This window comes from Elephas maximus, chromosome 2, assembly GCF_024166365.1.
Source record: "Elephas maximus indicus isolate mEleMax1 chromosome 2, mEleMax1 primary haplotype, whole genome shotgun sequence".
Lineage (NCBI taxonomy): Eukaryota > Metazoa > Chordata > Mammalia > Proboscidea > Elephantidae > Elephas > Elephas maximus.
Window position 1 is genome coordinate 70,872,172 of NC_064820.1, and position 14,374 is coordinate 70,886,545.

At 34.6% G+C, this 14,374-nt stretch overlaps 1 protein-coding gene across 5 annotated transcripts in view; it reads left to right on the forward strand.

The window, feature by feature from the left end:
- Window positions 1–14,374, forward strand: part of ERBIN (erbb2 interacting protein) — a 169,693-nt gene that overhangs the window by 107,451 nt on the left and 47,868 nt on the right. For all 5 annotated transcript variants that reach the window (XM_049864706.1, XM_049864695.1, XM_049864714.1 and 2 more), the window contains 6 exons: window positions 5,663–5,737; window positions 6,405–6,549; window positions 7,587–7,659; window positions 8,169–8,298; window positions 9,113–9,228; window positions 10,582–10,651. In XM_049864706.1, coding sequence (XP_049720663.1) covers window positions 5,663–5,737; window positions 6,405–6,549; window positions 7,587–7,659; window positions 8,169–8,298; window positions 9,113–9,228; window positions 10,582–10,651 — 609 coding nt within the window. The remainder of the gene's footprint in view (window positions 1–5,662; window positions 5,738–6,404; window positions 6,550–7,586; window positions 7,660–8,168; window positions 8,299–9,112; window positions 9,229–10,581; window positions 10,652–14,374) is intronic.

The window sequence follows — 14,374 nt, forward strand, 5'->3', positions numbered from 1 at the left end:
TTCAGTAGCTTAGTGTGTTTTGTCATTTTTCCTTTTATGTTGTTTTTACCTCATCGTTACAACTAGAGATCTTCCAAAAATACATGTCTGCCAAATGCCCAGATGAGTGTTAAAATCAATATGAGGATGAGGATGAAGCTCTGAATATTACCATCATTAAAAGTTTTAAATTATGCTTACCAAATTGCTGTTTAAAATTTTGGTAGATTTCAAATAATAGTCTTAAGAACAAGCATTTGTCAGCACTTTCAGCTGTAATATTGTATTACGGGTACCATATCGTGCATTTGCTCACTAAATAGAAACTTAGATTTTTTTGGGGTACATCATGTTTTCTCTATACTACTCTTTGTCATTCTTTATTATGTCTTAATTGAAATGAGGAAACCCTGGTCGCATAGTGGTTAAGTGCTATGGCTGCTATCCAAAGGGTTGGCAGTTCAAATCTGCCAGGCGCTCTTTGGAAACTCTATGGGGCAGTTCTACTCTGTCCTATAGGGTCGCTATGAGTTGGAATTGACTCGGTGGCAGTGGGTTTTATTCGGTTTTTTGGAATTGAAATGGATTATGATTTATGATGGGATTTTTTTTAATTAGTGCAAAATATTTTTTTATTCTGGTAAATATGTATGTAACAAAACATTTGTCATTTCAACATTCTGTACACATACAATTCAGTGACATTACCTTATATTCATCATGTTGTTCAGTCATCACCCTTATCTGTTACCAAATTTTTCCATTACCCTTAATGATGAATTTTATTTTGTGTTTTGGAACTTTTTATTCCTTGTGAAAATTGCAGGTGATAGAGTTGACATTGTGCTTTATTTTCCCCTAACTGAATGTGAAAATTTTTCAAATAGGTCTTTTTCTTGGCTTAAGTAGAAGTAAAAATTTAAATTAAGTATAGTTCTTAATATTTATTTTCTTCAGTGTTATAAATGTGGGACACCAAACAGTGATCCATTAAATTTATTGATGTAATTTTTACTTTACTTTGTATTTTTTAAGTTCACTTAAACATTTTGGGGTTCAGGAAAACGTATGAAAAAAGTGCATATGATATGTTTCCTAAAATATCTAGCTATTGCACCCTTTCTCAGTGTTTTGTTTTATACATGTTAATCTGTGTCCATATGAACTATTGAAAAATTGAGAATAAATGTTAATTTCTTGAACCAAAGCAGCTTTCAAAATTACTAGTTTTTGTAGCATTTTGCTCTCTCAACAATATACATTTTAATTTTAACTTAATAGAATTACAACAGATCAGCACAAAAAGGAGACTTCTTTGAATCCAGGTTACATCTGGAATTTTTAGCTTGTGTTTGTATATTAGTGGTAAATCTGAATGACACACCATTTATGTATTGCTCATGTTGTGGTTATTAGGTATGATGATACTCTATGCCATCACATGGTCATTATGACACAGGTGACAGAAGTGATATTGAAGGAGGCATTTGAGTCTTCAGCCTCCAAGGGTCAAATACCAAGATAAAATTGTGCCTGAATAACAAGGTCCTTACTGAAGACTAGGTCCTTGCGTGGCACAGACAGTTTGCGACATCTGCTAATCCAAGGGTTGGCAGTTTAAACCCACCCAGCAGCACCATGGAAGAAAGAACTCTGTTGATCTGCTCCTGTAAAGTTTACAGTCGAGAAAACCCCGTGGGTTAGTTCTACTCTGTAACACATGGTAATGCCATGAGTCAGAATCGACTCAATCGCCAGGGCTTTGGTTTTGGTTTTTAGCAGACTAGTGGTACTGCAACTCTTCGTTTAATTTTTAGATCATCACCACCATCTTTTAAACAATTTCCCACCATGTTATTAGAAAATTTTACTAGGCGTCTAAAATAGCAGAGGATTCTTCTAATGTGGTTACACTTTGGTTTAACTTTCCCTTATTATTGGATGTACGTTGTCTTTTTCCTTTCCTTCTTTTTATATTTCTTTTCCCCCTTTATTAACGTCACCAGTGAGCATCTTTATGATTTTCCTAAGTAAAGGTCATGTCCCTAGAAGGCTACATCTTTTTATTATTTTTTTTTTTATTCTGCATTAGATGAAAGGTTAAACCAAAACCAAACCCAGTGCCGTCAAGTCGATTCCAACTCATAGCAACCCTGTAGGACAGAGTAGAACTGCCCCATAAAGTTTCCAAGGAGCGCCTGGTGGATTTGAACTGCTGACCCTTTGGTTAGCAGCTGTAGCACTTAACCACTATGCTGCCAGGGTTTCTGGTGAAAGGTTACAGAACAAAATAGTTTTCTATATGATAGTTTGTACATAAGGTATTCTATGACCTTGGTTTCATTACCCACAATGTGTCAGTGTACTCTCTATTTCTGTCCTGGGTTCCCTGTTTTCCTTTCATTCTGATTTTCTTGCTCTTTCTGCCTTCCCCTCTTTGCTTTTGAGCAGGTACTTCCCTTTTGATCTTGTATGATTGATTGTTCTAAAGAGTATGTCCTCTCGGGTGTTACTGTTTATCTTATGTGCTTGTCTATTGTTTGGCTGGGCGATGGTTTCCAGGAGTGGCTTCAGTTCCTAGTCAGAAGGGTGTCTTAGGGGCCATAGTCTCAAGGATTCATCCAGTCTCCATAAGACCAGCAATGCGTGGTCCTTTTTGTGAATTTGATTTTTTCTTCTACAATTTTCTCCCACTCTGTCTGGGACCCTCTGTTGTAATCCTAGTTGGAGCAGTTGGTAGTGGTAGCTGGGCACCATCTAGTTCTTCTGGTCTCAGGGTCACGTAGGCTTTGGTTCATGTGGCCCATTAGTCCTTTGGACTGATTGTCCCTTGAGTCCTTGGTTTTCATCACTCTCCTTTGCTCTGGATGGGAAGAGACCAGTAGTTGTATCTTAGATGGACACTCGCAAGCTTTTAAGAGCCCAAACATTACTTACCAAGTAAGATGCAGAACATTGTCCTCATGAACTGTGTTGTGCCAGTTGATATAGGTGTCCCCCAAGTCTGTGATGCCCTGTCTTCTAGCCTAGGACCTTCAGCCCATGAGGTATTTGGTTCTATCTAAGAGGTTTCCCTGACAGTACCCCTTGTGTGCTCTATATGAGCCTCACCTACAGTCACATATGTAGAAATACCTACCGCCAAACCTTTATCTGCTGGTGGATGTGTTTCCTTACATCCTCCCACACCTGTCTACCTACCTGTTTATCCATTTGCAAATTATTATTTGTTGCAGGATTGTCTAGGCTATAGTAGTTACTGTAGTTGCTCTTTATTTTTGGCATTCCTCTCAGTGTCCTCTCTTGCCTTTGTCATGCTGTGCTGGCTTCCCCCATATTATGTACTGCCGTTCCCTTCACCACTATCAACTTGCATGTTCCATCTCGTTGATAATTTTCCCTCTCTCCCCCTCCTGTCCCTGGTAACCATCAAAGAATGTTCCTTCTTTTTTTCTTATGTGTAAGCCATTTGCTGTTTATTTATAGTAGTGGTCTCATACAAGATTTGCCCTCTTGTGATTGACTTATTTCACTCAGCATAGTGTCTTCCAAATTCATCCATGTTGTGAGATGTTTTGTGGATTCTTTATCATTGCATAATATTCCATTATGTGTAGGTACTACAGTTTGTTAATCCATTCACTTAATTTGTTTCTATCTTTTTGTTATTGTGAATAATGCTGCAGTGAATGTGGGCGTGCATACGTCTGTTCATTTCACAGCTTTTATTTCTTTAGGGTGTATACCTAGGAGTGGGATTGCTGGATCATGTGGTATTTCTATTTCTAGTTTTTTGAGGAAGTATGATACCATTTTCCAAAGTGGTTGTATCATTTTTCATTCTCACCCACAGCGTATAAGAGTTCCAGTCTCCCCATAATGTAACATACATTTGTTATTTTCTGTTTTTTTTTCTTCCTAATTAGTGCCAGTAATGTCGGGGTGAGATGATATCTCATTGTAGTTTTGATTTGCATCTCTCTTTTTTTTTTTTAATAACTAATGATCGTGAGCATTTCTTTATATGTTTGTTAGTTGCCTGAACATCTTCTTTGGTGAAGTGTCTGTTCGTATCTTTTGCCCATTTCTTAACACAATTGTGTTTTTATCATTGAGATATTGAACTTTTCTGTAAATTTTAGAGATTAATCTCTTTTTGGATATGTTGTAGCCAAAATTTTTTTCCCAGTCTGTAGATTCTCTTTTGACTGTTGGAGAAATCTTTTGATGAGCATAAGTGTCTAATTTTTAGGAGGTCCTGTTTATCTAGTTCGTCTTATGCTGTGTATACATTTTTAGTTATGTTTGGTACTCTATTCATGCTATACATTAGGGCCTCTAGCATTGTCCCAGGAAACTCTGGTGGCATAGTGGTTAAGAGCTACGGCTGCTAACCAAAAGGTTGACAGTTCGAATCCACCAGACGCCCCTTGGAAACTGTATGGGGCAGTTCTGTTCTGTCCCGTAGGGTCGCTGTGGGTCAGAAGTGACTTGACGGCAATGGGTTTTTAGCATTGTCCATATTTTTTCCTCCACGATCTTTATCGTTTTAGGTTTCATATTTAGGTCTTCGATCCATTTTGAGTTAGTTTTTGTGTATAGTGTGAGGTTTGGTCCTGTTGCATTTTTCTACTGATGAGACATCCAGTTTTACCAGCAGCATTTGTTGAAGAGGCGTCTCCTCCCATTTTAAATGGTCTTTGGCCCTTTGTCGAAGATCTGCTGACCATAGGTGGATGGGTTTACATCTGATTTCTCAGTTCTGTTCCATTGGTCCATGTGTCTATTGTACCAGTACCAGGCTGTTTTGACTACCATGGGTGTATAGCATGTTCTGAGATTAGGCATTGTGGTTTCCTGCTTTATTCTGCTTCAATATTGCTTTCATCTTTTTATTGTTAATGAATGAGTGTTTCTTTGTATTCTACTCTTGGAAACAAGAGTCCTGTTTTTTCTTTATTAATTGTATAATATTTCACCCTATTATATAATAAACAAAATGAATTTCATATAATTTACTATTTTAGAATGACCATCTTAGAGTTCCCCTTCAGTCTCTGGGTGGCACAGTTAACTCACTTGGCTGTTAACCCAAAGGTTGGAGGTTTGAGTTCACCCAGAGTGACCTTGGAAGAAAGTCCTGGCGATCTGTTTCTAAAAATCAGCCAGTTCTACTCTGACACACATGGGGTCACCATAAACCAGAATCTACCCGATGGCAACCATTTTTTAAATGTTATTTTAGTAACTATAATGTAGTAGAAAGATTCAAGTCCTGGCTCTCCTTTTGTGTTTTTTTTTTTAAAGCTGTGGGACTTTGGGCAGTTCATTGAACTTTTATTCATCTGTAAAGTATGTATTATGCACTTCACAGATTGTTTCCAGGATTAAATGAAGTGATGTTTTTGAAATTTGTTATAAATGCTAAAGTCCTGTACAGTATAACTTAACTAATACGCAATAAGAGTTCTTTTACCTCTAATATTCAAATTTTAAGAGAGATATATTCTAGGGTTATATTTCAAATTATTCTTCAAAGTTATTCTTTCCAGTAGCTGAATTTATTTTTTATTTGAACTTTTGAAACTAAAAAGCTATCATTCAAAATTCCCTGGAGGTTCTCTTGCCCAATAAAGACACATTCAAGTAAATTTTTTGTTTTTCCCCCTCCCTATTCAAACAGCCTGAAGTACTTGAGCAGCTAAGTGGATTAAAAGAATTTTGGATGGATGGTAATAGACTGACTTTTATCCCAGGGGTATGTATGTCAAATATTAAATGCTTTCACTTATTTTTGTCTATCCTTTGCAGCAGTTTTATGAATTGTGCATTTCCAAGTGACTTTTAATTAGTAATAAATAGAAGTTTTATTTAATTGTTATTAGTATTAAACAGCTAAAAGCAAATTACCTTTTTATTAGCCATGAACAAATTCTTAATTAAAATTAGAAAATTTCCAGAATAAGCTTTGTCTGATTGTCTCTTTTTGATACCATGGTGTGTATCTTTGTCAATCTTAGCAGTTGACCTTGTATTCTACCCCAGTTTGCCCAGGGAGTTGCTAAAATACAAATTTTTCCGTATACTTTGTCTTCTCAACTGACAAATTGTACAGTCTCAGATCTCAAGAAATCTTAAGAACCCCCATATTTGCTATTTCCCTCACAGATGATGGGTAGCTGAGTTCTCAAAGAATAGTACCATATATGTCCTTCGTCATTCTGCTGGGCTAAAATCAGTAGGAGCTCTTAGCTTTTATGACTGAATAAATCACTAATGGCAGCTAAAACAATTTGTAAGTCCTCTTTCTCATATGAAGATTTAAGTATGCATTATAACTTGGTATTAGGTTTATTGCCTAAACTTTTTACAAAGTACTTAATGGAGTCACTAGATTCCCTTTTTTTTTTTTTTTAAACTTACAGTTTATCGGTAGTTTGAAACAGCTCACATATTTGGATGTTTCTAAAAATAATATCGAAATGGTTGAAGAAGGAATTTCAGCATGTGAAAACCTTCAAGACCTCCTATTATCAAGCAATTCACTTCAACAACTGCCTGAGACTATTGGTTTGTATTATTTTCTAATTCATAGATTAGTTTTTACTAAAGTAAAATCTGAGAAATAAAGCGTTTGCCCTTGCTTGAGTCCAAGCTTCCATATATTATCAAAATTTTATTTATTCTGTACTGCGCTCCTACAGTAAAAGATCTCATTTAACTTATTTGCCTGATGTGTGATCAGTTGTACAATTCACTTTATTCCTTTGTTGACATTTTTTTGTTTTTCTTTAAGGAAATTTCACTGTTTTAAATCACCATGATAAAATTTCAATTATCTCCAAGAAGTTAGTTTATCCAAACTTTGCTTAACTCTCGATCATAGCCCTTATTTGGTAATTTTTTTCAGGCCACTTCGTTATAGACTCACAAGAAAACAGACTAAATCGAGTAACTCCTCTGAGAGCTCATTAATTGGTAGTGAGTCTGTATTTGTGTATCTATCTGGTCGTTTGTGTCAAGGGAATTGAATTTTTTTGACGAAATGACCAAAAACCTAAATTTTGACATCTTTATGATGTTCTAATATAAATCTTCCCTCCCTCCCCATTTTTTTAAACAGATTTCTCAGTCGAGTTATATAGTAGTTTTATCTCAGGTTATATTTTGCAAATTAATTAGGAATTATGTTCTTTATCTTCACTTTAGTGTTTTAATATTTAATGTACATTGAATATTGATAGTTTGTTATATAACTTGTTTTCATATTACAATTTTTTCAGTCCATTAATTCAACAGGTTTGTGCTCTGTATGCCATGGCATTGCTTTAAGGAGTGGGGTTACAGCAGTGAATAAAGCTGACAAAATGTCCATATTCTCATGAAGGTTGCATTCTAGTGGGGGCTAATAGACATATTTACAGTATGCTGAGTGGTGATATGTAGGTGAAAAGTATAGGATAAGGAATAGAAAGTAGTATAGACATGTTGCTCAGGAAAGTTCTTTCTGATTCATGTCAAATGTTAATAGGTGCTCACATGGACTGTTTGTGAATTTGCTTCTAGTTCTTGTTGAAATTTTTTTGTGTTATTTCTGTTCTTAATAGGTTCACTGAAGAATGTAACAACTCTAAAAATAGATGAAAACCAATTAATGTATCTGCCAGACTCTGTAGGAGGGTAAGATTTGTATGAATTAAAAAACTAGCAGATTTTGCTTTCAGTATGGCGTGTGTGTGTGTGTGTGTGTGTGTGTGTGTGTGTGTAAATCAACCCAAACCCATAGCCAACAAGTTGATTCTGACTCATAGTGATCCTGTAGGACAGAGCATAACTGCCCCATAGGGTTTGCAAGGAGCAGCTGGTGGATTCAAACTGCTGACCCTTTGGTTAGCAGTAGTAGATGTTAACCACTGTGGCACCAGGGCTCCGTATATGTATTTTTTTTTTTCCAGATAATTGCATAAAAAACATCTAGAAGAGACTACATAAATGTTTAAATAAATAATTGGTATACAGGTAGGCATATTTACAATAAAGATAGGCAGACCTATTTATTATTGGTAAAGTTTAGGTAGTGAAATAGAAGTTTCCCTAGGTTTATTCAAGTCAAGATTAAATGTTCATACATTTTGGATTATACATATAAAACCTTTGTTTATAATGTATGCTTTATTTTTTAATTAAAGGTTAACATCAGTAGAAGAACTGGATTGTAGTTTCAATGAAGTTGAAGCTTTGCCTTCATCTATTGGGCAGCTTACTAATATAAGAACCTTTGCTGCAGATCATAATTATTTACAACAGTTACCACCAGAGGTACTGTATTTTAAATTTATTTTTAGTTTTTTAACTTTTCATCTTTTTCTGATTATCTTTATTGTAAACTGTCCAGTTTGGTTTTGTTTATTATATTGCTACATTTTTTTTTGAATAATAATTAACTATTTTAGAAGAGGTACCTAACTCTCCTTTATACATGAAAATTATTAAAAAGTGAAAATATGATCATTCTTTTTACAAAAGTGAAGATTATTTTGCATAATGTTGAAAATGATATTATACATATAAAATACGTTCATTAACCAATAGGCCAATTAAAAATTTTTTTGTTGTTGTGGTAAAATGTATATATAACAAAAAGTTTGCCATTTTTACTGGTTTTATGAATACAATTCAGTGGTGTTAATTACATTAACCATGTTTTGCTACCATCACCACTATCCATTTCCGAAAGTTTTATATCACCCTAAACAGGAACTCAGAGTACCCCTTCAGTAATAACCCTAATTCTGTCATCTTCTCAGCCTCGGGTAACCACTTGCAAACTTACGTACATAATGCATTTACCATTCTAGATATTTCATATAAATGGGGTATACAGTATTTTCCCTTTTGTGTCTGACTTATTTCACTCAGCATAATGTTTATAAGGTTCATCCATGCCAGAATTTCATTCCTCTTTATGGTTGAGTGATACTCCATTGTATGTATATATCATGTTTTTTCACCCATTCATCTGCTTATGAACACATGGGTTGTTCCCATCTTTTGGTTATTGTGAATAATGCTGTAGTGAATATCAGTGTACAATAAGCCAAATACTTGACGCTTAAATTTTTTTCTCTTTCAGATTGGAAGTTGGAAAAATATAACTGTGCTGTTTCTTCATTCTAATAAACTTGAGACACTTCCAGAGGAAATGGGTGATATGCAAAAATTAAAAGTCATTAATTTAAGTGACAACAGGTTTGTAATAATCAGTTGGCTTATAGAAGGCGTTGATTGAACAGAATTAAAGTTTCACATGATATATGATAGAAAATCTAATACTTGTTTCCCTTTTAATACATTTTTCTTATTCTTTACGTAGAATTTTCATCTGAATGGATGATCTAATTTTCCTGATGTTAATTACCATGCGGAGTTATTTGTCACTTAATTTTGGGTTAACTTCAGCTATACAACCTTTGTTCTCTCCTTATAGTAAAACCTTTTCTACTGTACAGGCAGATCTTCACCTTAATGCTGCTGTTGAAAAAGCAGCTTTTGAATCTAATCTGTTGCTTATATATTTCTGGGTAAAGGTATGGTTAGGCACTCACATAGCTTGGGCAATGAAACGAAGGTACAGAGCAAATAAATTACTAGGGTTGCTAAGTTAGAACAGTGTTGAAGGTAAGCAGAATGTCTATAATTTTTCCTGGAATAAAAGTACTAATGATAATGAGAAAACAGCGTTCATAGAGCATTTTTTACATTTTGCTCTCATGGCATCTATGCAGTCCTTAAAACCAACCCTAAGAAATAGTGTGATAGACCATCCCATTTCCTGGAGGAGAAAATAATATTCCTAGTTTAGGTGACTCACATAAGTCACACAGCTAATAAGATAGAGCTCTGATTTACATCCAGTTTTCTGACTAGTACAGTATTCTGACTTTCATTTTATTTAAAAAGAACCATTGCTTTCTTTTATTAAGTTCCTGTTTCAGCTTATATTTTCTGCCCCAAGACTGCAGATTGCCTTGGAAGATAGACATAGAGGAGTAGATAGGAGTTTGATAGCAGGGTTGAAGTACGTACCTTATTTTAAATAGAGTACTATTTTAATTTAACATTTTAGTGAATATTTATGTGACTTTGTTTTCACTCATTATCACCTTAGAATAGTCTCTTTGTGATGAAAGTACTAAAAGAACTATAGAGCAGTGCTTTTTATAACAGTTTGTTCTCTCTAAATACAAATAATACAGCCAAAGCAGTTTTATGATACATTGCTTCATGTGTCCAAGTCTTTGCTCTAAGGCAAAGACAGTTAATTTTTTTTTAACAGACAACTTTATGGAGGTTATTAGTTAATCCAATTTCATGCCAGCTGAATTGATTGAACTCAGCAATTGTTTTTTAAACTGGATAATATTTTGTCTTATATCCTATACAAAGACTTGTATTGAGTTGTCTCCTTAAGTAATCATTTTCCTCTTCTTTCTTTAAATAATACTGTAGCATTATTTAGAAGGCCATTAAATTTAGCTGTCAAATCATTTTAAATATTCTCATTTTAAAGTTTAATTTTTCTTTGTATTTTTCCCCCCACAGATTAAAGAATTTGCCCTTTAGCTTTACCAAGCTACAGCAATTGACTGCTATGTGGCTCTCAGATAATCAGGTAGGCATTTTGATTTTGTAAATTACTGGAATTCCAGTTTTATTATATAATCATGCATTCTAATTTACATAGGAACATTTAAAAGCAGTTATACTCTGATACCCATGTAAAAACTTATTATATGCATGTAAAATATGTGTAAGGAAAAGTCTTAGTAAGTATTTAGAAACACAAAATTTTCATGAAGCATGATGGGTAGACTCCTGAAGAACAAATCCTGTTGGACTTGTCTGATTTCCCCTAAATCTATAAAAGGATTTATAGATCCTTTAATAAGTTTTTACAGTGATCCTGTGTGACGTATAGGTAGAAAATTGATTATTTAAATGGTGTTTCTTGTTGGGCACTTTCACAATCCTTAAAGAGGTGTTTCTAAAAAAATTAAGAGTCATCCCATGGACTTTTTTCATCTGACAAACACTTGTAATAGGCCGTGAACTGTTTTTGGAGCTGGGGATATGTTGATGAAGCAGATAGTCTTATTCTCATTGAGCTTACATTCTCACGGACAAGAGAGACAAACAAGTAAGTATGTAATAAACTTTCAGGTGGTGGTAAGTGCTACAAAAAAAAAAAAAAAAAAACTAGATAGGCATTGGAAGAGTAGCAGGATTGAAGTAGATATCCCATTTTAAATGAGTGATTAGGAAATGTCTCTCTTAAGAGGGAACAGAAAAGCAGATTACCAAAGATACCAGGATTGACCCATGCATAGCCTTGGGTGGTAGGATTGGACATTATGGGAATATTCAGTGTAAAGCCCTAATATGGGAATAAGCTTGGTATATTTGTGTTTTTTAAATAAGAGCCCAGCAGGCTGCAGTGTAATGAGGAATGGGAAGAATTGTGCAGATTAGATCAGAGAGGAAAGCTGGAACCAGATCATTTAGGGAGGGCCTTGTACTGAATGTAGTACTTGGGGTTTTACTCTGGGTTAGACAGAAATCAGTTGGGAGTATTTCAAGCCAGGGAATGGCAAGATGTGAGTCACATTTTTACATGGTCATTCTGACTATTATGTGAAGAGTAGATTAAGTGCCAAGGGTGGAATATTCAATATGAGAAGCATAACATCAGTAAGGAGGCTCTTCCAGTAGTCCAGAAGAAAGATGTTGGTGGGCTTAAACTAGTGTGACAATAGTGAAGACGGTGAGAAAAGTTCAGATTTGTGATGTATTTTTAAGATATTACCAGTGGGACTTACTGATGGACTAAATGTGAAACTTGAAAGGAAGAATCAAGTATGACTCCTACCTAGGCTTTTTACCAGAGTAAGTAGAGTATTTGAGTCACTGTTTTCTGAGATAAGCCAGAGAAAAGGAGCAAGTTTGGGGATACTATCAAGAGTTTCATTTTTGGCATTGTTAAATTTGAGAAGCTTATTACATATTAAAGTTGGAAAATCCAATCTGGAGTTGTATATTTAAGTTCGGAACTCAGGTACTGGCTGGAGATGTAAATTTTGAGAGTCAACACTGTACAAAGAAGAGATTTAAAACTGCAAGTGGATGAGATTACTAGGGAGAGGAATAGGTAGAGAAGAAAGGAAACCTAAAGATTGAGCCCAGGGACAAAAGAGATGCCAGAAAGGAGAATGCAAAAGCCATCTGAAGGAAGTTAAATGCTGCTGATAGGTCAGACTGCTAATTAGCCATTGGGTTTCCAAACTAAAGGTAATTGCTGACCTTGACATAAGAGCATTTTCAGTAGAATAATAATGAAAGCCTGATTTAAGTGTATTAAAATGAATGTGGAGTCAAGGAGGTCAAGACTGTGAATATATCTTGGCACTCCAGCGAAGTTTTAGACAGTTAATAAATGTCTTTCTATATCTGCTGTGGCCTTTAAATTAAGCTTTAGTATTTCATGCTTGCGAATAGTAGCTGTAGTTTCACTATTAAGAGCATATTATATTGGCAAATGTGTTTTGAATTTAATTTGAAGTGTTTTCAGTCTTAGAATTCAAATGTAGACGCAGGCACATAACATGTATTATTAATAAATTTACAACTAACTGTTGTTTAAGCCAAAACCATTGAGAGCTCTACTTTAATGGATGAGAAATCTCCTGTATAATGTCACCAAGATAATGGGCTGTAGGTCCTAAAAATATATATATAGTGTATGACAGTAATGAAAGAATTAGAAAATACTACTCAGGAAGTTAAGGATATTGGTTTATAATCTGCCAAAGAAAAAATTGAACACTAATTTATTATCTTTAAACATGAGGAAAGTGTTTCCACATCTGTTCTCATGTTTTTCTTGCGATAAATGGTTTTAACAAAACAGTAAGCAATTTGTTGGTCTTTTGAATTTGAAAAAAGAAAAAGAGTTAATGCTTATCATTTGACTTTGAACTCTACCTTATAATAATTCATCTAAAACTGTATTTTCTCTGAGTTGGATGCACTGGTCTCATATGATACGCATAAGTTCCCTACTCAAATTAGTTTGGGAAACTATATTATATTCCTATTTTGTATTATATAAGCAACCTGAGATGTTGCTACAATAAAGAAACCCACTTTTCTTTGTTTATTTCAGAATTCTCCAAACTTTTTAACTGAGGACAATTTTTCCACCTAACACCCACTAATACCCTAAAGCCTTAAGTTGGTGTTACAAATTAGGAAAGAAAATATTAAAAGGATGAGATATATAATTTTATTAGAGCTTGATCACAAGTAATTATCAACATTGCTTTTATTAAATGTATCAGTTCATATATGTTAACTTTTTGATTTGTTAATTGGTCATTTAAGTTTGAACCATTTCCTGGACTCTGTGTTATGCGTACCAACTATAGTACGAATGAGACATAGCTTCTTTTCTTGAGGAAATTTCAGTTTAATTATATTAGCACAGAAGTACTTTTGTGGATAAATTAATGCCAGAAAATTATGCCAGATAGCTCATCTTAGTGAAATTATCTAGTATCTAATACATTTTCTTTTTATTTATAGTGTTCTCTCATTCTTCACTTTAAAGCAAATACGGGGGGGCTCCCCCCCCAAACATTGACAAAATGTTTAGTAAAACGTATCAGATGTAGCCATTTTGCTGTAAAAGAACAAAGTATAGAGAAGACGGTAGATGAAAGAAGTTTGATTCTGAATTATGAAAATAAGTTGCTCCTGGATATTTCACCAACTAGGTAGAGCATAGATCGAGCCACACAACATGATTATTTTCCTTAAGTTCCTCTGAACATTTGAGTAGAATGTTTGTTCATTTTTCCATTGCCTCATTCATTTTGTTACCCTCATTCAAGCACCATTTATTGAACAAACTGCCTTCTGCCAAGGAATCTCAGGTGAGGGAAACAAGGATGTTAAAAAAAAAGTCATTTCGATACAGTGGTGTAAAAGCCTTGGTTGGATTATGCTTCAGGATCTAAGTAGATAGATAACTACTGGCTGTAAAGACAAATTTCCCAGAAAAAGAAATGCTTGAATTGCGTTTCGAAAGAGGAAAAAGATTTAAACAAACAAAAGTAACAGTGTTCTGGTTAGAAGGAATACCAAGAGCATAAGTACTTACTCTGCAAGTGGTTCATGATGATCAGAGCATCACCTGTGACAGGGAAGATGCAGGAAATTAGACCAGAGAGGCAGACAGGGGCTGTCCATGAAAGATCTTGTATACATGGAAAGGAACTTGTATTATATTTCAAGGATGACAAGTAGATTTTTTTAAACCTCGCATGCCAGCTCTGATCAA